The sequence below is a fragment of the Typopeltis vanoorti genome, chromosome 5 (assembly GCF_054136105.1).
Source record: "Typopeltis vanoorti isolate ZY-2024b chromosome 5, IOZ_Tvanoo_1.0, whole genome shotgun sequence".
NCBI classification, from domain to species: Eukaryota; Metazoa; Arthropoda; class Arachnida; order Uropygi; family Thelyphonidae; genus Typopeltis; species Typopeltis vanoorti.
Window position 1 is genome coordinate 29,065,456 of NC_143553.1, and position 27,349 is coordinate 29,092,804.

Consider the following 27,349-nt stretch of genomic DNA (forward strand, 5'->3'; position numbering starts at 1 on the left):
GCTCTATCCATTCCTCAAACTCATTCCACACATTCATAAAATGAATTCCTTTCTCTTCACATAACTTTTTTTCTTGTTTCTCACATAACTTGGAGGACTAGGGGACATCCATGGAAATTGGGCAAAAGTGTGGTTAGTAAAGGTGTTAGAGCTGGGTTCTTTACTTTTAGAGTAGTGAATGAGTGGAATGCGCTCCCTGAGTCTGTGGTGGATGCTGTGACAGTGAATGAGTTTAAGGCGAGGTATGATAGATACTGTATGAATGTCGAATAGTTGTGATGAATATGATTTGGGGCCTCCCTCGATGAGTCTAATGACTCCCTGGAGTTGCCCGTAATAATAATAAAACTCTGCTAGCATACCATTCATAATATTCGCTCACCTTCTCAACTCATCGTTATCATACCTGGGCAACACGCTGATTACACTACCTATCCCACTGTTATCTTTCACTCTCATTAACATCCTCATGACATCTCTCCTTACATTCTTCATGTTACCAGTCAGATCATTCATGCCAACTACCACTTCCTTTGTTTGTGCATTCCTCTTTTCCAATGCTTCAATGATGCTGCTCATTCTACCTCCAGGAAAACAGACCTTTTGCACCTTTTCATTCACCACACTTATCATTGAATCTCAATACATTGCCCCTTGCAAATCATTTTATTCCAAATCTTTCGTCCCATTCTTCCTTGCATTCCCATGCAAATTCTCCTCAGTTCATTCCTCATACATTTAATCTCTTGCCAACTCTGCTATCAGAATCTTGAATTAATTACTTTTTCAGTGCCATTTATGCAAATTGCATTTTCACTACCTTGCATGTCTGCTGTTTTACCACTCACCATCATAACTCACCACCAACTCTCATACCGCTTGCCTCCGCTAACATGCCATCATCGTCATCCATGCATGCTTGATACCATTACCGCTCAAGCATTCAGCCGTACCGTCAACTCAGCTTACTTTCATAGTTACATCCGTGATCTTTTGCCACTTACATTCAATGATATCCCATAATCCATAAACATGCTGCACTTCTTACGCACCCAAACTCTCTGATCTCTCTTATTTTTCCTCTCCACATAAATATCTTCAATCTCTTCCCAAACATACATCTCACCATTATTGAAAAATCCATGCCACTTGCATTCATCTTTCGTGCCATCTTACATTTCATCACCATTTCACTCAAACTCAAAGCTGCACACAAGAAAGACAAAAAATATAATAAATGCAGAATTATAACTACATCAAACAGTCTTCCGATCAGAACTGTCATACAACAATATTTAAAAAGCTAGCTATTGCTAATAGCATACACAATTTCAACTTATCTTTTCACGGTGATCTCGACAAACAGAAAACTTTCTCTTCACCATCTAACCATCTAGTGGTTAGAAGAAATTTAAGAAGTTAGAAAAGAATACCACATGAAAAACTATTACAAAAGTTGGAGAAAATGTGAATGGATATGAAGCTGGTAGTATCAATGGGGGGGGGGGGGGGTAGCTGACAAACACCAGCAAGTAGTGTATATGATGGAATTGAATCTAGGAGAATGTGATTAACTAGTGGAGTGCCTCAGGGTATTGTACTAAGACTACAACTCTTTAATTTGTATGTTAATGATATTGGGAAAGATTTATGGGGGAGGATATTCAATTGTTTGATGATGATGCAAAACTGGAGTGGGCAATAATTGATAAAGGTGAGATATTTAAATTATTCTGGAGGATAATATAAATAAATTGCCATTCTGGGCAAAGGATAATGATTGTCAATTTTATGTTGCAAAATGTAAGGGCATGCACTTTTGGTTGAAAAAAGTTACATCCTGAATGTACTGGATTACAGGAGATGGATGAGGTTAGGGACTTGGGGATAATGGTGGATAAGGAGTTGAAGTTCAGAGGGCATATTGCAAAATAATCCTTCTTAAAGGATTTGTTAATGTTGAAAAATACACTAACTAATAACGATATTGGTTATTAGTTAGTGTATAGTTAGGAAGTTATTGTCCCTCTTTATAAGGCTCTGATTCAGTCACATCTTGACTACTGTGAATAGATTTGGTGACCTAGGTTCGTTTTGGGATCAGGAGGGTTTGGTTAGAATTCGGAGATGAGTAACTAAGCTAGTGGTAGATTTGTGCAATACTCCCTGTGAGGATAGGTTAGAAGCATTGAAGTTTAGTTGATAGGAAGAGAAGATGTAACATGATAGAAACTTGGTTTTGGTCATGTCCCCTTGACTATCATGAGTGACCATTCACAAAACCATGCTGACCATCATAGAGTATAATATTCTTATCCACCCATTCCTGAAGGCTCTCTTTGACTAACTTTTCTATTACTTTTACTCACCACTCTTGGGATGCTGATCAGTCTATAATTCGTTACTGCAGCCTCAGAACCTCCTTTATGCAAAGGAATTATTTAATCCTCCTTCCACTTCTGTGGGACCACTGAGCTGAGACATATCTCAACTGTTTTTTTTTTTTTTTTTTTTCATTATTATATTCTCTATTAATACTGAGTGCAATACCTAGGCAATACTTATTCTGAAGGTTGTATTACTATGCGCTTTATGGTTAATTTCTAAACTTAAGTTTCAATGATTTGCTATAATGATAGAAAATTGATATTAAAAAAAAAAAAATTAATATCCTTTATTTCAATAACTTCAGATGCTAAATTGATGCTGTCTATGCATCAATCTCCTCAATAATTATAAATCAGCCAACTGTTATCTAAACCCTTGTTCTTCAGCCTGTGGGCTGCGGAAATTTATTGGCAGTCTGCCAAAAATTTCTCTCTCTCTCTCAGAAACGACGCTAGAGCCACATATATCAAATTTTCTAACCTCTAGGCAGCAGCAGATGTCACACTAGCTAAAAATTGTAATTTTATAACATTGGATTTAATAAAAAAAAATACTATCTATATTGATTTATGTTTCTGTCTTAGCCGTCAGTTGGTCTGCGAAATATTTTCCTATTTTCCCCGGTCCACAGGTGTAAAAAGGTTGAAGAACGCTTGATCTAAACTACTGTCATGATAGATGGTTTCCTCTACTGAGAATTTCCCACCAGTGCAGTACTCAGGGCTACATAATTTCACCCCCTCTCTTCCTCCTGTACATAAATGACCTGCTCCCACTGACTTCCAATCATATCTGTAACTGTGTTAATGGTGTGGAGTACACTCCCCTCTTCCCTCTCATTTGACATATTGTGTAGTACCAAAATTATTAGAAGCCTCAAGATGTTCTATAACAAACCTTAAACTCTGATCTCCTCACTATTCCTGTATAAATTCCTGCAAGAAAGAATAATTCACATCACTTTCCCTTCAGATATATTCAGAAGAGGGACATCAGATAAGTGATCACCTGTCTCTTATAGATGTTCAATTTCTGCATATGCCTCTTCTATAGATGCTTTTATGATTAGTGTTCTGCTCAAATGGCCACTATAATTCCTCCACTTTTGTCAAGAACTATAAAAAAACAAGAGAAGCTATTGGTCAATATCCGTTTACCATCCACCTTTGAACTTAATGCACCAACTCCTTCTCCTCTTTCATTCCATCCACTTCTGTTCTCTGAAACAGCTTCTCACTCTGGGGAAGACAAAGACTGCAACCTTCAGCTGTTCAAAAAACATAAATTTCTTCTTTCTTCTTATCCATGCTCAGCAATGAGATACTGTACTAGATCTCGTGACCTCATATGTTAAATGGGCCCTCTCCTCAATGAATCCTTGGAGGTGCATTCATAATAATACCAGATCTCCACTAGGCTAGTAATAATCTAAACATTATTTGCAAACATGAATAGCTTATTATTATTATATTAAAATTATATCAAATCATTATTATATTATATTACAGTATGAATTATGTACAAGAATGTTAAAAAAAATAGCTGTTTTTTAAAAGTTTAGAAAAATTGATCGTAAAGTGTAGACTTTGAAAGTGTGGTCAGTTTTTTGAAGATACTAGCAGTAATTGCTAGTATCTTCAAATTGTGCAACCATAAATCCTCAGGTCTACTTTGAAGTACTGTTTTGATATATGGGGTGGTGAATGCTTGATGTTGTCCAGAGAAGGAATATCATTTTGGTGACCCCCCCCACCCTCCTCTTCAGTTGGTTTCTCATGAATGTTCTGTTTCTGCCTTATGCCTCTTTCATGGGTGTTTTCATGAGCAATGTTCCATTAAAGTGGTGCCTACCATTCCTCCACTGCTGGATCAGCTTTTCAAACTCCTCCATCTACTATGTTTTTGAAGCAGTCTTCCATCTCCCCCCCCCCCCACACACACACACAACACACATTTTTTTCTCTGTGGAATCACCACCGTGGTTGTTGAGGAAACATGCTAACAGATTCCTTCTTGATCACATTCTTGCATACTCGATTTATTTAAAAAAAAAAATGCTATTTTAGAATTTGAATCCATAACCTATAAGGTTAAAAATGGAGATGATATCCACTTGGCCAATTAGATTGGCAACATTTTAATAAAACAAAATGTTAATATTATAAATTAAGTTCAGATGTATTATTATGCATTGGTTAATTTTATGGTACCTTGATTTGAAACAATACAGCTTATTTTGTTATTTCAGGAGAAACAGAAGAAAAAAGATTGTGAATGAACAAAAAAATATGTTTATCTACTCTGCCTTACAACATTGCACTAAAAGAAAGGTTGGTAGAGCCTCTGCTACTAATGGCTCACAAAACGTTAAGCTAGTTTGAGAGTGGTTAGTAGTTGGAAGGGGTACAATCGTTAGATGCTGTTGGCGCAATGTCCCTCGATGAGTCTTTGGACTCCCTGGAGGTGTCACATAATAATAATAAGAAGAAAACAGAACAGCAGTAGATTTTGTGATGTACTATGATTATTGTAAGAATTAATATTAAGCAGTATTGTGCAACGTCTTAACAGTTAATTAGTATATTTCTATGAAAACATTCTTCCATTAGATTGGAAAACAAATTTAAACTAAATTATTTTTGAATTTTATATGGTAATCTTGAAAAAAAAAAAATGTAGTTGATTTTAGGAGTTAGTTATGCATGCTCTTTAAATTCAATGCTGAACATTTTGCTCTTATTAGCACTTTATGAAAATCAGGATTTTTGATTTCAATATTAATATACTTAGACGTCTTTAAAAAAAAATGAAAAAAAAAATTTTTTTTGCCTTGAAGTAGGCAGGTCTGATAAATTTTCACATGCTGAATTCACATATGAGATCAAAATTACATGTTGATGTATTAGCTACATTTGATATGACCCTGTAGTATATACAAAATTACTTATAGTTAAAAAAAATTTCCTTTAAGTTTTTCTGTCTATAGCTGACAGTGATATCTCTAAGAATTAGTGCACATACTAGAATTCTGTATAAGAAACATCTTGATGAAATCATTCTCATGTTTATTCATCATCACTGATGAACCAAGTTAAGAAGAGAGAAATCCAAATGTGAATACAGAAAGTAGATGTTGCATCCCATTACTTGCAGCATGTATTCTATAAATGTCTGTTATAGTCATTTTTGCCAGAACCTAAAAATTGGTAATAATAGTTTTAAAAGCTTAGCATGTTGCTTTTTCAAGCTTTAAAAGAGAACGACATAAATAACTTTTCTCTTCTGGCGTTAATAAAATACATTCCCATTCATATTTCACTTGCAAATATTCCACCCATATTCATCATAGTTAATATATTTAAGAAGTATCAGCTACTGGAGTAGCTCTTTGTACCTCATTCTTTCTATTAATCCCTTAGCATCACTGCAAAACACTCGCAGAAAAACACACGCACACACACAGGCAGTCCCCAGGTTACGGACGACCCGACTTACGGGCTCGCCATAAGGATAATTAATAATTCAGGAACTAGTTTCTTTCATGCATGTAAACAAACCTGCACTTTGCTGCATTATTAAAGCAGCTCTTCCCATTATTTGGAAGTCAAATTTAAGGGCCTGGGTCATACTTTCCATGTTTCAAGATTCGTTCTTGAACTGTTTTATTCCTGCTGTGAAACATTGTTTGTAAAAGAAAATTCCCTTTAAAATTCTGCTGGACAATGCTCTGACATCCAATATCTTTAGATGATCTTCACCCTAATGTAAAGGTCGTATTTTTATCACCTAACAATATAGTGTTAGTACATCATTACTACAGCCAATTTCTGCATTTAAGGCTTATTATTTACGCCGTACATTCCCACAAGCATTCAGGGCTACGGAAGATGATGTGATGACCTTGAGAGAGTTCTGAAAGAATTACAACATCCATGATGCCATCAAAAACATTGCTGATTCTAGGGAGGAATGAAGCAATCAGCAATTAAAGAGGTGTGGAACAAACTGTGCCCTCAATTCTGTGAATGATTTTTGTGACATTGCTGAAGCTAGAAAAGCTGTGGTGGATAGTGGCAATGCACTGCAATTGGACATCAATGAAAATGATGTCATTGACTTACTAGAGTCCTATTCATAAGAATTAACCACTGAAGACCTTATGGAGAAAGATCATAACATTCAGCAGTTGTTTACCCTGCAGTTAGTGAGAACATCAGCTGCTACAAGGCAATTTATGATGAAAAAGAAAAAGGCTGTTCAAACAACTAGATACCTTTTCCAAGAAACCAACTTCAGTGGTAAGCTCCCCCTCCTCCAGAAACAGAATCAAAGCCCGATTCTGCAGCACCAGATCCATCCTCTCTAGCACCATCTCCACCACCATCATCTTCCGATTAATGTTAGCCTACCTTCTTGAATCAGAAATGCTCCCTCCAGTAATAAGACATTGATGCAACCTTTAATATTCTTTTTTGAAATTTCTCCTATCTAAACTTTTTGTATGAGTTTGTTTGAATTAAAAGAAAGGGCACAATATTTTCTGTAACTTATTATTATAGTACAGGGGTATTATTATTGCCACATATGAGCCATTATAGTGTTGGATTCTGAATATGTAGTAATTTGAGTAATTAATATTTGCTTCAGAATCCAACATGATCTTCCATCACAAAGGCTAGACTTGTAAATATTATTTAATGTAAACAACTTATTTTACAATTTTATATTCATATAACTACTTTAATTTTGTCTAATATCTAATTATTTAATCAAAGATATATGTATTAATAATGAAAAGACTATTTAAATGTTATTAAGTTTATTTTATTTATTGCTATATTAATATAAGAACTTGTATTTGATAATTTAACTGCGCATTAATTGAAATGTAAATATTCTCTATTTATTCCTGTTTGTAGAAGTTTAACGTTATGTAATAGCTCAATTTTATTATGTTTTGTTTTGTTGTCATGGAGACGCATGTAAGTAAGTGAGCGCGAGTTGGAACACCACGTGAGGAGAATGTTGAAAATTATTGAAAAGAGTTTTAGAAAGAAATCACGAGAATAATTTAAGTGGGAAGAATGGACATATAAAGAGGAAGAACGCTGGAAATTATTATTAATTAAGAGAGAGAGAAAGGAGAGGATTGGCATTAGGTTGGAATCGGAGCATTCGGGAATCACAGTGCGATAATAGCTAGTCGGCAAGTCACTCAAGCAGCTAATAAAGTCTACTAGTCGAGAGGCGGTTAGCTAATAAGTTGTAGAATAACAATTATAGCTACAGAAGACAGCTGAGTGACTACTAAATAGACTAGCAATACTTGAGTTGAGATTTAATTTCAGGGCCAACCTTTCAAGGACACACAGAATCTTGAAATAAAGCACGGAGTTACTAGAGAATAGTAGAGGCTGTAAAGTTGGTTTACCGATAGCTGTGTTTAGAATTGTAGCGTCTAAAGAATTAATTGAATGCCGGAAGACTGAACAACTGTGCATATAAAACCTCAAGTTAAGGAATTATTGTGTGTTGCCTTAATTCATAAGTGATCAGTAGTATTTCATGCAAGAACGTTTGTTTATGTGTATTGTGACCAATGATTAATTCAGTTATTTCTTAGAAGAATTATTTTAATGAGTGCCGTATACTGTTTAAGTGTTTACAGTTATAAAAAGTGTTTACGTATAAGTAGATGAAGAAAAAAGATTATCGGTAAGATTATTCCAACCGTTAATATTCCTATACAGAGAAGTGTGAGAGTTTCATCCTAGAATTTCCTTATACTAATAGTAACTATTGAGGAAGTTAGCTGAAGTGTAAATTTAAAAGTGTTTGTTTGTGAAGCGGTATTACTGCAATTTTTATTGTAATTGGAACTTAAGAAACTGTGAGATATTTGTGCAATCAGTTACTGAGGAACTTTGTGACTTTGAGCTTTACCAAGTAGTTAATTGAATTTTGTGAGAGCTAAAATGTTTATATCTTACTTAGTGATTTGAACTTAAGTGTAATTTGTGATTCTAAAATTAAATGTTTGTTTTTGTTAATCTAAAGTTGTGTTTTGCCTGAATCTCTTTTACTGTACCATTCATAAAATATTCGAACCAAAGCGGGAGTGATAAATAAGTTAAATATACTCGGCCAGTATATATAATAACATCATATAAAGGAAAGGTAGTTGAGAGTTGGTTTATCTTCAATTCTTGAACTAATTCAGATATAAAGTGGCGCAGTCTTTAAATATAAATTTTCTTTATATTTGAGTTAGAAATCAACTTACAACTTATCAATTAGTTAAGAACATCGTAATAGAAATCATGTCAGATCCAAAGTATAGATTGAGAAGAAGAAGGATCCAACTAAATTTTGTTGGATCCTTCTATATATACTGTACTGTAATAATAATAAAATAAATAATAATAGTTAAAATAATAATTATTAAATAAAAATAATAGCACACAAAATAATAATACAACTTTTTTTTTCCTTTCAAACCGCAGTTCGGATTACTGGAGGGTTCAGACTAGTGAGATACTACTGTATTATATATACTGGCCGAGAATATTTATCTTACTTAATTTACCCGCTTTGGTTCGAATATTTTATGAATGATGCAGTAAAAGAGATTCAGGCAAAATACAACTTTTGATTAACAAAAACAAACATTTAATTTTAAAATCACAAATTTTACAGTTAACTTGAAATCACTAATTAAGTTATTAGAAACACCTCAGCCTTCCTGGCAATACAGTCATACAAACTCGGACAATGGTAATTCTGCTATCTCTATTACAGTTTTCTCACAGTTCCTTAAGTTCCAAATACAATAAAATTGCAGTAACACCTCTTCACAAACAAACACTTTTAATTTTACACTTCAGTTAATCCTCCGTAATAGTTACTGTTAGTATAGATAAATTCTAGGATGAAACTCGCACACTTCTCTGTATAGAAATATTAATGGTTGGAATAATCTTACCGATAATCTTTTTTTTTTCATCTACTTATACGTAAACACTTTTTATAACTGTAAACACTTTAAGCAGTATACAGCACTCATTAAATAAATCTTCTAAGCAATAACTGAATTAATCGTCGGTCACTATACACATAAACAAACGTTCTTGCATGAAATACTACTGATCACTTATGAATTAAGGCAACACACAATAATTCCTTAACTTGAGGTTTTATATGCACAGTTGTTCACTCTTCCGGCATTCAATTAATTCTTTAGACACTACAATTCTAAACACAGCTATCGGTAAACTTCAACTTTACAGCCTCTACTATTTGCTAATAACTCTATGCTTTGCTTCAAGGTTCTGTATGTCCTTGAAAGGTCGGCCCTGAAATTGAATCTCAACTCAAATATCGCTAGTCTATTTAGTAGTCACTCAGCTGTCTTCCGTAGCTATAATTGTTATTCTACAATTTATAAGCTAACCGCCTCTCGACTAGTAGACTTTATTAGCTGCTTGAGTGACTTGCCGAGTCGCTATTATCGCACTGTGATTCCCGAATGCTCCGATTCCAACCTAATGCCAATCCTCTCCTTTCTCTCTCTCTATCTATCTAATCTCTCTATATTTTCAGCGTTCTTCCCGCCTAAATTATTCTCGTGATTTCTTTCTAAAACTCTTTTCAATAAACCTTCTCCTCACGTGGTGTTCCAAACTCATGCTCGCTTACTTACATGCATCTCCATGACAACATAATAAAATTGAGCTATTACATAACGTTAAACTTCTACAAACAGGAATAAATAGAGAATATTTACATTTCAATTAATGCGCAATTAAATTATCAAATACAAGTTCTTATATTAATATAGCAATAAATAAAATAAACTTAATAATATTTAAATACAGTCTTTTCATTATTAATACATATATATGATTAAATAATTAGATATTAGACAAAATTAAAGTAGTTATATGAATATAAAATTGTAAAATAAGTTGTTTACATTAAATAATATTTACAAGTCTAGCCTTTGTGATGGAAGATCATGTTGGATTCTGAAGCAAATATTAATTACTTAAATTACTATATATTCAGAATCCAACAATAGTATTGTTATGATTATTATTACTGCATATGCACTGTTCATCAGGGATCCGAGTTACATACATATCCGACTTAAAGACATTCTCAGGAACATATGTTGTTCATAACCTGGGGACTACCTGTATATATATTATAATAATGATAATTCTAAACTTCAGTGGTGCTTTTGAAATGAAGTAAACTTTGTACTCTTTTCAATACCAGTCTTGCAGTCGAGACCCTAAGATTTCAGCTTATGTTTTGGTAAAATTTAGATCTTCAACAAGATCAGTTCTGCTTGGAATCTCAACTGAAGTACACACATTTGAATCCAGTTCACCAGAACATGCTTCTCTGCTTTCAGGTCCACTGGTAAGAGTTGTTATAATCCATCACGTCTGTGTCTCAAGTGATTTAGGTAATGCAAGACCCATGACTCATAATACTGCATTGTAGTATCATGAGTCTCGTGGTACTTTTTTTGCCAAAAGGCAAATTTCACTGTTATACAGTTTTGGTAGACAAATAACTACTGTAGAGGTTATAGTTGAAATATATACACTGCTTGTAAAGAAGTCATTGGACACCCCCCCCCCCGGGCAAAGTGCATTGTGACATAAAACAATGCATCTTTGGTTCTCAAACAAGTGTGGCAATACCGTAAAAGAAAAAACCTCTGCTGCTTACTCTGCCTATACTCCAGTCTGCAGCAGTTGTAAAAGAATCATCACCAAGTCCAAATCATATTTTGAAAGGGCCAAATCCTTCAAACTTACCTCCTGCCCAAATGGTAGTCATTCCTTCTGGTCCCTTGCCAAGGCCATTGGGCACAACTTCTAGCCACCCAGGTTTCCACCACTCTCACATCTGGATGGCACTATAGTTTACCTCACCTAAAGACAAGGCACACTTACCGGCATCACTCTTCTCTTCCATATTCCTGCATTGATGACATGGGCAATGTTTTCTTCACTTCACCAAGAATGGCTCCATCTACGTCATCCATAGTCTTAGTCTTTTGCCAAAAAGAAATCCAAAAAATCATTAATAACTTGAGCACAAACAAAGCATTTGGCCCTGATATGTTTTCAGCCTGTTGTGTTAAAAAATTGTGCTTCAGAATTAACACCTATCTTGTATCACCTTATCAATCTATCCTATTCAGCAAGCATCTATCTTGCAACATGGAAACAGGTCCACATCCAGCCCATCCCAAAGGTGATAAGTCAACCAGCGAACTACTGTCTGATTGCTCTAATTCCGTTCTCTCTACAATTATGGAGATAAACAACCAACTAAGTGACCAGCAGTATGGATTCTGTCACTCACAATTTACAGCTGATCTTGTTTTCACCACCCACTTCTGGAATCAAGCCATGGAATAATTTGGAGAAACTTATGTGGTTGCCCTCAACATTTCAAAGACATTTGATCGGGTTTGGCACAGGAACCTACTTAACAAACTGCCATCCTATGGTCTGCCTTCCACACTCTACAACTGGATTGCCAATTTTCTCGCTGGTTATTCACTAGGCGTCATGGCATGGTAGACAGTTTTCTGTCCTCTGATTTCACCACCAATGCAGGAGTACCACAGGGTTCTGTTCCTTCACCCACTCTCTTCCTCTTGGATATAAATGACATGCTCTCATAAATTTTCAATCCTATCCATAGCTTTGTCAATGATAGTATACTTTATTACTCTTTTTTATTTGGCAAACCTTGTGGTGCTCAAGTATTAGAATCCTCAAGATCTACCATGACCAGTGATCTGAACTCTGATCTCCTAGCAATATACCAATGGGACAAGGACAACCTTGCGAACTTCAATGCCACCAAAACTCAGTCCTGTCTGATCTCTTGCAAGAAAGAGCTCGCATCCTTCCCCCTTACCTTCAATAATACTGAGATATCCAAACATGATTACATTCTTCTTCTTGGACTGACCTGCACAGCTGGATTGCCCTCTTCTATCCAGAAGAGGGCAATCCAGATAATTAATGATTCCCTTTTCACAGATGTTCAGTTTCTGCCTTGTGTTCATCATCTAACAGAAACTTTCATGAATGTTGCTCTGCTGAATTGGATGCTATTGGTCTTCTAAATTCATTAAAACAAGAGCCACTGCTAACCAACACCTTTTACAGTCCATCTTTAAACTCACCAAACCAACTTCACTGCTTCCTCTTTTATTCCATCTTCTTTTTTTTTCTTTGAAACAGTCTTCCCCACTCTGCCTTCTCAAAAGACTACAACCCTCAGCTATTCAAGCAAAATGTGAACAGATTCCTCCTTTCTTCTGTTCCTCTTGCCCACACATAGCACCAACATGCTATGTGTGTGTGTGCAAAAGGAACAGAATTAAAAAAAAGTCATGATTCTCCCAATTTACTGCAACTGTGTCCAGTGAAATGGTTGCAAGAAGGGAACTGATAGAGTTTGAAAGAGGCATTGTGAGAGGATACCATGATACAAACTTATCTATTTGGCAAATTGGATCATTCAAAGTCAACAATCAGTGGAAGTACAGGGAGTCAACTGCAAGGTTCCTCAGTGGATGACCCATTACACTCACCAAACATGACTGCAGAGTGCTATGAAGGATAATATGGAAAAATTGCCATTTGTCAGCCAGCACATGGAATGCGGAGTTAGGGCATAGAGTTGAACATGAATCTGTGAACTGAGGCTCACAACATAGATTTTCATGGTAGGATTGCAATATGCAAGCCTCGCATTACCCAAACCAACATGCAGTGTTATCTCCAGTAGTGCAAAGAGCATGTACAATGAGACACAGAACCTTGGAAAGCTGTGTTATGGAGTGATGAATAATGCTACAACCTGTACTGAGCAGATGGATTAGTGTGGCAGATGCCTACTGAACATGTTACCAGAGTCCATAACTCCAACTATGAAATTCAAAGATGGCGGTTGATGGTATGGTCCTGTTTATTGTTGTTTAACCTCTGACCTCTGTTTTGTGGTGCCATGAACGCTGAACAATGCAATGCTTCCTACTTTGGTGGAATTTCTACAGACGTGACTATTGTCTCTTTCAACACAATGCATCGAGTCATAAGACTGCTGCTGTAACTGTGTGGTTTGTAGACATGAACGTCACTAAACTTGACTGGCCTCCACAGAGCATTGATCTCAACCCTATTGATCATCTGTTGGATGAACTGGAGCGTTGAGTGAGGCCAAGGGCTGCCTGTCCCACAATAGCCCAGGACTTCATTACATGCCTACAGGAAGAATGGTCCAAAATTCCCATTGATCACTATTATATGCTTGTGGAAAGTATGCCCAGTAGGATAGGATTGCTGTGAAAGAAGGTGCTACCTCTTATTAAGGTGGGCCTATGACTGTTCGTTCCTCACATGATGGTGTCCGGTGAATTCTTTCCAAGCAGTGTATAATGAGGTTTGGGTATTTTATTACCCAAACCTAACCTGTTTTGAGTTTTCCAAAAAGACTTGAACATGTTTGTAAATAGAAATAGTAATCACTTGCATAGTCTCTAGGCTCTAACTTCCATATCACTGAAAAATGTACCCTTCAATCGATCCTTTTTAATTATTATGCACACTTTCTGCAACTCACTTGAAGAGTTGCCTACAAAAGTAAAAGTAGTGGCAAGACTGTCGGGAGATGTAGTTGGTAACTCAAATTTTACTCTTGACAGATAGAGGTGCTAGTTGTATGCACTATACACAACCAAAAGGTGACAGAGTGCATTCTAACAAGTGTCCTTGTATGGAGAAGTGGTTAGAGTCAATGTCTCAGTGTGCAACTCTGAGATATGTTCACAAGATTAGAACAACAATTCTGGATCTAGGTCCAGTTTGCACGAGGTAAAACTGTAAGCAGCTGTTATTGTGGCCTTAAGGAAGCCTGTGGCAACAGTGCCCTACATACCAGACTGTCACAAAATGGGTCAGTGCATTTCATACAAGACGAGATCACCTGGATGATAATTGCCATGCAGGAAGTCCTGCATTTCAATTCCCTGAGCTTGTTCAGGGACTCCTCACAGTTGATCAGCGATGGACTGTACACCAGTTGTTCCAGGAAAGTTAGATAAACCACCAGTGTTTGGCACAGTTGCTGGCCTCCTGATGGAGGCCAGCAATCATATCATAGCCACTAATGAAACTTGAGCAAGGTTTATGTGACTGAACTGAAGAGACAATCCAACATCACCCTGTCTGAAAAATGTTTGCCAGGAATCCAGCAAAGTTAGTCATGCTAATCGTCACTTATGTTCAAGGTGTCATTCTTCATCATGCTGTTCCTAAGGGCAAACTGTTATCACACAGTACTGTCTCGATGATTTCTGGAGCACCATTTTTTTTTTTTTTTTGTCCAGCTTTAAGGAGAAAGTGACCATATATTTTCATGGGTTTTCGACAGTGTTTGTTGCACGAATGCACAATATCTGATTGATATGTTGGACAGCTGGCAATGGTACATCCTCCGTATTCACTGGATTATGAGTCCTTGTGACTTCAGCTTGTGCCCCAAAATGAAAGAACCCCACAGAGGTCTGCAGTTTTGTGATGTGCAAGAGGTTCTTCGAGCAGTAGGTTGCTCTATCACTGATATCAATAGCCAACACCCTGCTGATGGTATCCAGCAGCTCCCACAAATTTAAAATCAGGTAGAGAATATGACAGTAGATTACTTTGAAGGGATGTAATTGTATAGTCTTGAAAAATAAACTATTTTACATTTTGTCATGACACTTCTACATACATGAATAGCAAAATGGGTATGCATTGTTCAAGTGCATTCACAGATCATCATGCAACAACCAAATGCAATCCACATAGTTCCTTTTAATGCACAATATCAGTTAAGAAAAAGCAAACAGTACAAAACAAGATATGGCGCTTAGAGTGGCAGCTTTTCTTCTCCCTGCTCTTCGTGGCATACAAATACTCTTACTGAACAATCGATAGTATAACACACCACATAATCATATGCCCTAGACCAGTGATGTTCAACCTTTTTTACTACGCGAGCTACTTTTTTATAAAAAGTTATTTGGCGTTCCCCAACCTGATATCTGATTACGCACAAATAAACAACCAAAAAAAAAACACAGAACTAAAAATTATGTGTATTTAAAAATTTATTTATCACTTTTATTTTAACACAACAAAAAAAAACAAACATATTGGAATAAAATATTTCTCTATTTTGGAAAACCAAAGTTAGAAAAAACAACAGATTGATTACAAACTCACCAGTTACAGGAAATGCTGGTTGATTAAAAAAATAAAAGACATTTGGCATTGTTTAGACCTCGCAATATTTTCATAGTCAAGTTGATATGAAGAAGTGGCCAATCGCAGAAAATCATCCAAATGATCATTTGTAATTTGATTTCTTAATTGATTTTTTATGATGTTCATATTTGAAAAAGCAGATTCTGACAAGTATGTCGATCCGAAACACGACAGAATTTTTCGCGCAATATCAGTTAATATTGGGAATTTTTCATGTGCATACTTCCAAATGACTTCATTGTTTATTAATTTTAAATGTAAACTATTCTGAATGTTTATTATCTCAAGTTCTACTTCAGCTTGGTTTATATCAAACAGCCCACTAATTTTATTTGAAATTTCTGTGATGTTCAAGTTTTCTTGAAATGGATTACTGATAAAAGATACAATCATTTCAGTTTTATTAAAATCTTTAAATCTTGAATTTATTTCTTCCTCAACTAATTCCATTTCACGAATAAATTCTTTTAAATCATAGCGAAGCATTTCTTGATTTTGTTCAAAAAATTTTAATAAATATATGGGAGATGTCTAAATTCACAGTCATTTATATTTTTCTTTAATAAAAGTAAGTATTGTTGGAAAGTTTTTATTGAACATGTCAATTAAATTTTTATCTCTACCTTGTAACTCTAAATTTAAATTGCTTAATTTTGTACAGAAATCTATTCAAAATGATAAGTGTAACAACCATCTTTTATCATCACTCAATTGTGGATAAATATCTCCTTTTTCATCAAGAAAATTTTTTATATTGTTAATTAATACAAGAAATCTTTCTAAAAATTGACTTCTGCTGAGCTAGCGAACTTTATTGTACAACAAAAGTTTCCTATCATCATCTGCCTGTAATTTAAATAACCGCTGTTGCAGGGCTTTTCCTCGAACAGAATTTACAATTTTAAATGTAATATCCAAAACATATTTTGTGTTTAATCTTTTACTATACAATACTTGTTGGTGAATAATACAGTGGTACGTTAAAAAATCTGGATATTTGTCGTTTTTACATAATGAAATGAAGCCTGATTTATTACCTATCATTGCAGGAGCACCATCAGTGGTAATAGACACAAGTTTAAAAAGTGGAAGTTCGTGTTGTTTCACAAATTCATCAAATGCCGAAAAAATGTCTTCTCCCCTAGTCCTTCCCAATAATTGTATAATTTTCAAATGTTCTTCTTTACTTGAATAATCTTGAAATACCATGCGAATAAATACCATTAACTGAGCAATATCAGTGAAGTTGTTTGATTCATCAAATTGTAATGAAAATGCAACACACCGGTGAATGTCTGACATTAACTGAGTATTCAGATGGGCACTTAAAATTTCATCTCTTCTCATAACCGTTGTTCTGGAAAGTTGTAAATCTTTAATATTCGAAATGATTTCATTTTTATTTTTAAAATAAGAAAATAAAGATTCTGCTACTGCAAGAAACGATTCTTTTATTAACTCTCCATCAGTAAAAGGCTTTTTTGCTTTTGCTAATAAATGACACTTTCAAAGATGCGATAGTGACTGATGTTGGTTTATTTATTACTTTCGAAATCATATTTTGTTGTCCAGAAAGTCCTGCCTTTAAATTTATAATTTTTGATTTACATATTTCGGAATTTTGGAGAAAATCTTCATCATATTTTGCATGTAGCGATCAAAAATGTCTCTCAATATTACCTTTTTTTGGAATTGCTACAGATGAATTACAAATCAAACAACCACACTTTCCATTTACCATTGTAAAGAAAAAATCCGTTTCCCATGCCTTGTGAAAATGATACATCTTCCATTTTTTTGATACACTCACGATTATCCTCAAATTAAACGAAATGCATACGATGTGCTTTTGTTATACGCAGTGGTGAGCTATGGAAATTTTAACAAAAGGCTCGCATCGTTGAGCAAAAAAAAAAAGTCCTAACTTAGCCCTTATAATACTTATATTGCGACTTTGTAGAGCTTCTGACAGATATGATAATTCCTGTAGGATATCAATCATTAATGCAGGATCTCCTAAAATTCCAAATTGAGAAGTCGGTTTAAAAATGCTTGCATAAAGCTGGATAATATCTCCACAAAGCAAGAACCGTTCGTAAACTGCAAGCTTCCCATCGTGGTCCAAACACACGGCCAATCTTTAAAATTTCAATACCAAGGTCTTTTGCAATCGTATTTAATTCTCGTTGATTTTTTGGTGATTGATGATGAAGAGCACATAATTTATCCATAAATATTTCAAAATGATTTATTTCTTTAATGTTTTTTTATTGAATCGTCTAATGCTAAGTGTAAACAATGAGCACAATGTTGGGAAATTTTTGTAGAAGTTTCATTGCAACACCTGATTTGTTTCCTAACATTACACTAGCTCCGTCAGAACAAAATGCAATGAAATGATTTTTTTATATAGTTATCAGTATACATTCCACAGTGGTATTTTCTAGTTCTACAAGATTATTAAACAAGAAGAACAAGGGGCTCGCAAGTTTGAGAAAAATTTAACAAAGGGACCTGCAAGCCCCTTACAGCTCGCCACTGGTTATACGTCTATCTACTTTTGCCTATCCAGTCGTTACTGCGACATCGTAAACTTTTATTATTATTTAACTTTGTATACTTGTAATTTCTATTAATTACTTGTGATGTCTTTTACTTTATTCTCCGTTTTTCTAATTTGCTGTGCGCGCTTTCTCTCTCTCAGAATCTCTCTTGTTTATCTTATTACACGTTATGTTTATCTACCTTTCGCATTACGAGTCTTATGCCTAAGATATTAGAAAATTTATTTAAAATGAGACTGCGCCTCTAATATCTTTGATTAGCAAAAAGAACTCAAATATACGGCTGGTAGATTTCTCTGTTTCTCTAACAAATTCCTACATTAAAACTTTCACAAACAGTCGTGGTCTAGTCTTTTCTTAATTTCACGCTTTGGTCAACTCACTTAGATTCCCGCTCAACAAATCCAATTTATTTTAGAAACACTGCAGTTGTAAATAAACAAACAGGCAGCACTCTTTTAACAAGAAACTCAAATGACAATTATTTACATTACTATGAAATATACACAATTTTAACGTTAGGGAGATTGCTTTCTCTATCCATCTATAAAAACTCTTTAGCAAAAATTAGAACCTACTTTCTTTAACACAAGGTTACCTACTCTCAGTTTACAAATTTTTACTTATTAATCTCTAAGCTTACTCTTAAAGAGGTTACCTAAATCTGTGTTAAGTTATCTTTACACATTCGATATCAACCTCTAACATGCCAATTGATTCTCTTATGGACATTTCTTAACACTATTAAACATATATCTTAAAAGTCTTTCTTGTATCAACTATAACAGGAATTATATAAAAGTTTTGAACTTACAAAAGCTCTGTATCTCGCATTCAGTCTTTCCCTAAAAGTTCTACGGCAATTCTTTAGTCTCAGATCTTCTTCAGGAAATTTTGGCTCGGCTGCATCTCATCAGGAACGAAGCGTGCTGTGGGCTCATTCAGCTCCGGCAAAAGGTTACTCTCCCTCAGTGAAAAGAAAAACTTACGAGTGAAGGTGCTTCGGGAAATTTGCCTTGCCTTTTCTCCTCTGCTTGGGCTCGCCGAAAATGCCCGGACAACTGCCTTCGTTTTCTGCTGTTTCAACAGCTAGAATTGCCGCCAGTTAACTGGATCCCACTCTGGCCTGGAAACGTTTCTCCATCAATTGGAACTCTTCCTTTTGGCAATTTGAAACCTTGTCTGTGGCCTAGAAGTAGTCTCTCTCTAGTGACATCTCGAAGCGAGAAGCTTCTTTCTGGAAGCGGGAAACTCCTCTCTCAAGCAACGTGGATCCAGGCAGCCTCTCTGACAACAATTCTGGAACCGGGACCCCCCTTCTGCTTGCTTCAGTCCCTTTTTATTAGGCTTCCTCTGAGACCTCGCATGAAGTTTGGCAACCCCCCAAAGAATCGGTATGAGTCTTTCATCTTAAGTTTCAAGTTCGGCACGCCTTTGGTTCTCCTCCGCTTTCTTTCGATTGTAAGTTGTTTGAACTCTTTCTGACTTCGGAGATGTTTACACTTAGAGCTTGCAAGCCTTTCTCATACATAAAAGTTTCAATAACAATCTTTCTAATGCCGCCATGTACAGCTTCGGCGACAAAAACATTGCCTTTGTTTTTAACACACTAACATATTGTTATTAAAGCAGTATATACAGTTAGCTTCAAAAGAGTTATTTACAAAAACATCTAATACGAACTATACCGAGACAAACAAAGTTTATTTTTTTACAATATTCACATGGGACTTAACCTAAGTAAAAAATCCATGTAAATGTGCTTTGGAATATTTAATATTTAAATATTTAATATTTCTGAATTCATTGGGATACGTTTTTTTTTTTTTTTCTTCCTTCCTTGTACAGGTCTTTTAATAAGACCACATATTGATTACAATACTCAGATATATCAAAAGAGATGAAGGTTCAAAGGAGACAAGGAAACAAATGAAAAGATCTAGTGTAGTCTTCAAAGTCTGAGTAATAGATAAATAGAACTATATACATTAAGGATCTTACACCATAGACAGAAGTGAGATTTACAGCTCATGGCAGGTGGGGAGGAGAGAGAACTCGGGGTCATTCCTGAAAACAAAATAAGACTGTGTGAGGTGCAAGTTCTTCCCATGGCATATGGTAGTACATGGAATTAGCTATCAGTGGATGCTTTTAAAGAAAGACGTAATAGGTATTTGGACAATGCGATATGCGATATATACAGGGTGTTCGGGATAAATTTGACATATTTATAATTAATTATATTTTTCCGTAAGTTACATGTATTAACACACACTTCTCTTCATTTAAAAGTTTGGACCCTTCTTCATTCATATACAAGATGTCAGAAAGGATGGATAGCTGGAACCCACCTGAATCATAGAAGAGAATAACTTGTATCATGATGATTCTTGCCCGCCATCAAAATAAGGATATTACGACTGCTGCCCAATGCTCCCTGAATACAGTAAAAACAATCAGGAATGAACTAGAGACTTGCAATGGTGACTACGAGGATGTAGCAAGAAGAAAGATCCCTAGCAGACGATCTGATTGCGTTCGTACAGCAGAATTCCTCGCAAATCTGCAGGAACAGGTGTTGAAGAACCCTGGCATTGGAATTCGGGCTTTGTTCGTGGAGTTGCTAACTGTAGTCAAGCCCTGGATAACAAGGGTAGCCAATGGTAGGCCGTATGTATGGCAGCAGGATTCGGCCCCTTGCCACACCTCTGGGAAAAGTCAAAAATGGTTGTCTGAAAATTTCTACGACTTCACCAGTCCAAATGTTTGGCCTCCAAACTCCCCAGACCTTAACCCCATGGATTATTTTGTATGGGGCGCAGTTGAAAAAGACACCAATCGCACTTCCAGTAATACAAAAGCCCAATTAATGGATAAAATTAAAACAGTTTTTGCGGCCCTTCCCAGGGAGACTGTAGCATCAGCTTGTTCGAGGTTCTGAAGCAGAATTGAAGCTGTGATCGATGCTAATGGTGGTTATTTTGAGTAAATCTTGTTGATAGTATTGTAATTAACTCTGCCTGTAATGTTTTTTTGTCAATTCATTAAATTTAATAGATACAAAGAAGATTTTCTTTTTCCTTACGAAACTGTCAAATTTATCCCGAACACCCTGTATATATATATAGCAATGTTCAGTATCACTGGTAACATAATAAGATATGAGAGAAATTGCTAATCTACTATCAGAGCCCAAAGCCTCATTGAGGAGAGCTTCAAATTCATACTCACGATGGCACTTCACTGGCAGTCTATTCCATTCACTCGCCATGAGAAAAAAAATAATCCTTGCTAATGACACTTTTACAGTTTCTCTAAATAGAACAGTTGATGAAGAGGCCAAGTATTAGAGAAGCAAACAGATGACTGGTGGATGAGTGATCTTTAAAATAAGGTTAACAAAATGCAGTAGGCATTATTAATATTGAATAACGTAAATTTTCTTGAACTTTAATATAAACCATCTGGAAAAAAAGACAGGTTGTACACTGAAGAGACTTGCTGATTCTTTGAGGCCAGAACGGGCACCAATCCTTAAAGAATCAGCTAACCAATTATGTTTTGAATCATAATAGGTCATATTTTATATTTTATACAATGTAAAGTTGCTTCCTTTAAGCATCCCTAGATCCAAAATAAAAGCTGATATAATTTGTTCACTTGTGACCTGGTGGGATCTCGGAGATCAGTACATACCAATCCATTAAACTAGAGATCCCACCAGGTCACAAGTAAACAAATTAAATGAGCTACTAGACAGCAAATTCATTGGATAATGACTCTGTCAAAAAGATAATTTTTCATGCCAGGATAGTCTACCTAATATACATAAAAGGAGTGTTCCTTTGTGTCCAGTAGTTGACTGTATTGGCAGTCCTACAAATAAACTATCAAAATTTTTATCTAATCTCTAGTAGAATGGAAAAATCTCCATCCTACATAAACACCAACTTTCATTGGTAAAGTGAAAGAGCTCTGTCTTTGCTGCTCTGATATTGTTTCCCTCTTCAACCTTCCATTAGATATAACTATGCAACTGTTCTCTAAGGACTTTCCAGTTGACATTCTTAACTTATTTGGTTTTGCTATACACTCCTGGCAAGGGAGTCTGTGCAAGCAAGTGGAAGGTTGGCACAATGGGTTTATCAAATGATTTCATGGAACACTTGGATGAATGTCTCGTCACTACTATTACCCCTTGTCCCTCTATTTGATTTGTTATATTGACAATGTGTTCATTATTTGGCCATATGCAATGGAGAATTAGACAGTTTCTTAAATGAAATTAACAACCATTTTCCTCTATTAAATTTATGTTAGAATAGAGGCAAAAAGCTGAGAGTGCCATCCACTTCTCTCTTTATCAGTGAGGGAAGTGAATGGCACTCTCAGCTTTTCAGTTTATAGGCTCTTCTCAGCTTTTCAATCAAAAACTCAGCACTGTCAAGACTCTTGTCCACAGGGCATGTCATCTGTTCATCTGAGGACACACTCAGACAAGAATTACTATCTATCAAAGACATGATTCTGAACAGATACTTTCCAACCAAACTGGAGCAAGTCTTGGACAATTATTCTCTTACTAATAGGTCACTATCAGATACAAGGGAATCTCCATTCCTTACATAAAAAAGCATCCCTGAACGAATCTCAAAAAGTCTTAATAAATATTTGAATTCCAGACAACCTTCAAGCCAATAAACAAGATTTCCTTGATCACACCTTTGACAAAAGACAAACTTCCACACTTGGCTCACCTGGGGTTGTACCAGATTCATTGTTCCTGAAATCTCTCCTATCTCCTATTTTGGCCAGACTGGTCATACCATAGACATAAGAAGATCAGAATATTTGGAATACATCTGTTTCCTTCAAGCTGAGAAATCTGAATTTGGTCTTGCAGAACATGGAGTTTCTACTAGCCACATAATCCCGTGGGATATCACAAAAATTCTTCACGCAAATTATTTCGAATTTGAGACTCTTCAAAAAAAAGAAGCTCTTTGGAATCAATCTTAAGTGGAATGACTAACTAAAAATTTCAAAATTCTTTGAAGTTGCCACACTTGAATTCACACTAGTAATCTTACATTCAAATTGTAATATGTATCAACCCATAGAAACTGTAATAATTACAGTTTCTATGGGTTGATTGTATATATCTGGTCATGTGTGTTTGTATATATATTTGTGCAATATATTCAATCTCCCTTTTTCTTTTTAAATATATTTATTCCATAGTTGATTCATTTTTGGCATGTCATACATACACTTCTATTCGCTGAATGCAAATAATCATCTTTTTTGTGTATATCTATATGCAATTCCTATTACAAATATCTTAATTTAATGTTAGTGATAAATTTAATAATTTTCTTGTTAAATCTGCTCTGTACTACACCATGTTTAAATCTTGTAATGACTTTTGTCTTTAGGCTATGTGTGTTTAGACATGTTAATGACAATGTTCTCAAAGAGAGTGGCAGAACAGACCATTTCGTAACTTTTGTTCAGTTCTTTCTTACTTCATGTAACTTCAGTTTTCATTCTGATGATGAAAATATTAGTAGCTTACATTCAATTCTTTATTTGATTTTGTAATTTTCTGTATAATTATTTAATTATGTCTAGCAATTACAGTAGCATTAACAATCCAAACCTAAACCTTGTAAAATACATGATTTTATATGGTCAAGACTGGAACACAATCAGAGGTGAAATATTAGCAAAACCTGTTAGAGAAGAAAAAAAGAAAAAAAAAAATCACTAGGACAAATATGATTGTGCAGTTAGACTTTAGAAGATGGATTCGAGTACTGATCAATTGAGACACTAATCTGAAGGTAACTGTTAATAAGAAACTAATAATGAAATCTTGTGTTGGACTAGAGCATTTTGTGCACCTCTTAAGTGCCTTCCATGACATCTGTTCATCAGTTGATTTGTTTATTTGAAGATTAACAACTTTTTTTTTGTGCAAGAAAAATGTGTTTCACATTTTGTTTTTAGTTTCACAGGGAACTTGTAGAGAAAAGTTTACACGTTTTTTTTTGGGCTGATGACCATAAGTTCATACAAACGAGCAAAAAAAACATGAATTGAAATTTAGAAAACTGAATTGAATTCTATAAAAGAATTCATGAAAGTAAGAGGACTCCTTGTTATAAATGTGAGTAAAGAAAGTGGCTAAGTAGCATTGCCAATTTAATCACTGTTTATGATACCAAATATGACACTTTGTCCAGGAATGCCCCCCCCTCTCTTGATTATTTCTATTTGTTGTTAATGGGTCTTAATGTCAACAACAGTAGCCATGATTTTCATTAGGAAAATGTTCACTCATTTTCTTGTTTCACAAAATTTGCTTAGTAACCTCCTTTTAATGGAAGAGAAATCTATAAAGCTGCAACATCCTTACTTATATTTTATTTTAAAATTTTCACATCTATCATTTTTTGAATCAATTCTTCCTTTCCCCCTACAGGCACAACTGCTTAAGTTTTTGACAACATTAGGAATGTGAGTTAGAGCAATCATAACTTATTTTACTTGAACAAGCTCTCAAAGAATCATTGTTATTACGTGACACCTCTAAGAAGTCCAAAGATTCATCGAGGAAGGGCACCTACTCTACAGCTCTGTCTCCACCACTGAAATCCACCAACTACAGTGAACCATATCATCTACACCTATGCCATCTACTGCCACTACCACTAGTATTTTCACTGACAATCACAAATATCCATACCCACATTGGGATTTGAACCTGCAGCCTTTTGGCTGGAGAGCAGATACACTAACCACTTGGCCAACCAGGCTGGTAATTAATTTCAGCTGTTTTTCAAATCCAAAAATAGATTATGATTTTGGACATGTTTTTGTAAACAGCTAGAAATTTACATATAAGCAGAGAAAGTGATGGGCATGTTTATCTCACCATGCAGCTACTGATATAACTCTTACAAATTACTTGTTCTTTATATAGCCATTTCCAAAATTATATGCTATCACTTTTGTAACTTGAATATATACAAAGCCTTACTAAAATTTAAGCCCTTATAATGAAGTGCTTAAAATATTGCAGAACCTCAATATGAACACAGCCATGGGATTAGATGGCATATTGTCCCATGTATTATTAGAATGTGCAAGGGAATTATCAGCTCCTCTAACCAAGCTGTTTAATTAAATCTCAATACTGGGAAGGTGCCAGTAGAATGGAAAGAGGACAAACTAGACCCATTGCATAAGGAAGCTCCAAGACAGAAGGAGCAAATTATAGGACAATCAGCATCTCAGTAGTGGTGGTTAAGGTATTTGGATAAAAAAGCATGTGAAAGACAGAATTCAGGACTAGGTGGATAGGAATATGATACTCTATAAGGGACAACATTGCTTTGTGAAGGGTAGGTCTTGCCTTAAATGCAGTTGGATAAAGAAATGGCTATTCAGTGATACTGCTAGACTTTGCAGAAGCATTTGACAAGAAGAAAGGTTAACAAAACAGGTGTTTGATATTAAGAAAAACACCCAGAGCAAGACAAGATCAATGTAAAGTGATGCAGTTAGAAGACTGAAATATAAGATGTGACACTACTGGAAACCTAATCATGTGGTACTATTATAATATCATGTACACCCAACCTCCCCCTTAAGGATGCATATAAGGAATTTGATGATATGTAACCATTGTAATGACTAACTGTACAGTATTGCTTTAAGAATTTGAATGGCAGCAACAGAATGGATTCAAATTATATAAAGCAATTTCATCCTTCTTTTATCATTTAAGTTTATTTAAGCTTGGAATTTCTCTCTTTATTATTCTAAACCAGGGGTCACCAAACTTCTTTGACCGTCGACCACTTCAAGAGTTTCTTGACTTTTTATCGACCCCCTCTATTTTACTATTACGTAATTATAATAGGACAAGCAAAAAATACACTTATGTGAGTTTTTAGATTGTTTATTTTATAGTTACAGTGTTTCTTGTATGTATAATATAATATATATTATTATATTGGCTTAACGTCAAAGGGATACATTTTTGTTTTTGACGTCCTTCTTAACATTACATATTTGATAGGAGGGATATATAAAATATAAAATTTAATTACTAATTATATGAAGAGCCAAAGGCTTCAATTCAGCGACATAGAATTATATTATTTTAATGACATTAACGACATTAAATTAAATATAAAATTTAATTTAGATAACAAAATAACAATAATACAATCTTGCTATAGGTATATATAGGATGTACAAAATTACAGGCCTGCTCAACACTTCAAAATAGAGAAGTGCAGTTCACGAATGAAGAACGATTGAATTATAATATGTATGTTGATGAATTTTAGAGCATTAACGCTCACTTGTATGTCGATGTGCAAAAATGAGACTGGGATCGAATAAGCAACCACGCACGTGTTGCAATCTCGCTCCTGCTGCGCTGCCACGTTGGAACCACCGACATCCGTTTATTGGTAAATACGTCATTTTGGCCTACATGATGGGCCTTCGTAAATGTTTTCATGACCTTGCTCCATCTTACAGGTCCTATTCATGTCACTGTTACCACGATTCACTCTTAATTGCGTTGTCATTCAGGATGGAGGTAATCCAAGTTAACCGAATTAAATATTACCCGTACAATGATGTCTTATATTTTTCTAACGACCCCTGAGCCCGAATCACCCCTAACAATATTATATCGACCACTTTGGCGACCACTGTTCTAAACCATGAGATGAGCATATACGTCCAAAAAATGATACTCATCAAGGATTCTAAGGTAAATTTTTTTTTCTGTGCAATTATTAATGTTTTAATATTTTCAACTCATCTTCAGGATAGGTAGCATAGGTTGCTCCATAAAATATTACGCTTTACTAATCTATATTTAATGTAACATAAATTTAATATTTCAGTAAAATTTTACTGGAATTTTTTGTACATTCCAAGAATATAAAGAAATTACTCTGTAATATGCACACTGTTTTATTTTATTTATAAGTTGGCATGATGAACTGCCACACCATTAATTTTGCA

General features: G+C 35.1%; 1 protein-coding gene across 1 annotated transcript in view; it reads left to right on the forward strand.

Moving 5' to 3' along the window:
- The window catches only part of LOC150106277 (cGMP-specific 3',5'-cyclic phosphodiesterase-like), a 474,780-nt gene extending 457,811 nt beyond the window's left edge, over window positions 1-16,969 (forward strand). The window contains exons 20-21 of the mRNA XM_090392969.1: window positions 4,637-4,718; window positions 16,784-16,969. Coding sequence (XP_090249095.1) covers window positions 4,637-4,662 — 26 coding nt within the window. The 3' untranslated portion in view covers window positions 4,663-4,718; window positions 16,784-16,969. The remainder of the gene's footprint in view (window positions 1-4,636; window positions 4,719-16,783) is intronic.
- The last annotated feature ends 10,380 nt before the right edge of the window (window positions 16,970-27,349 follow it).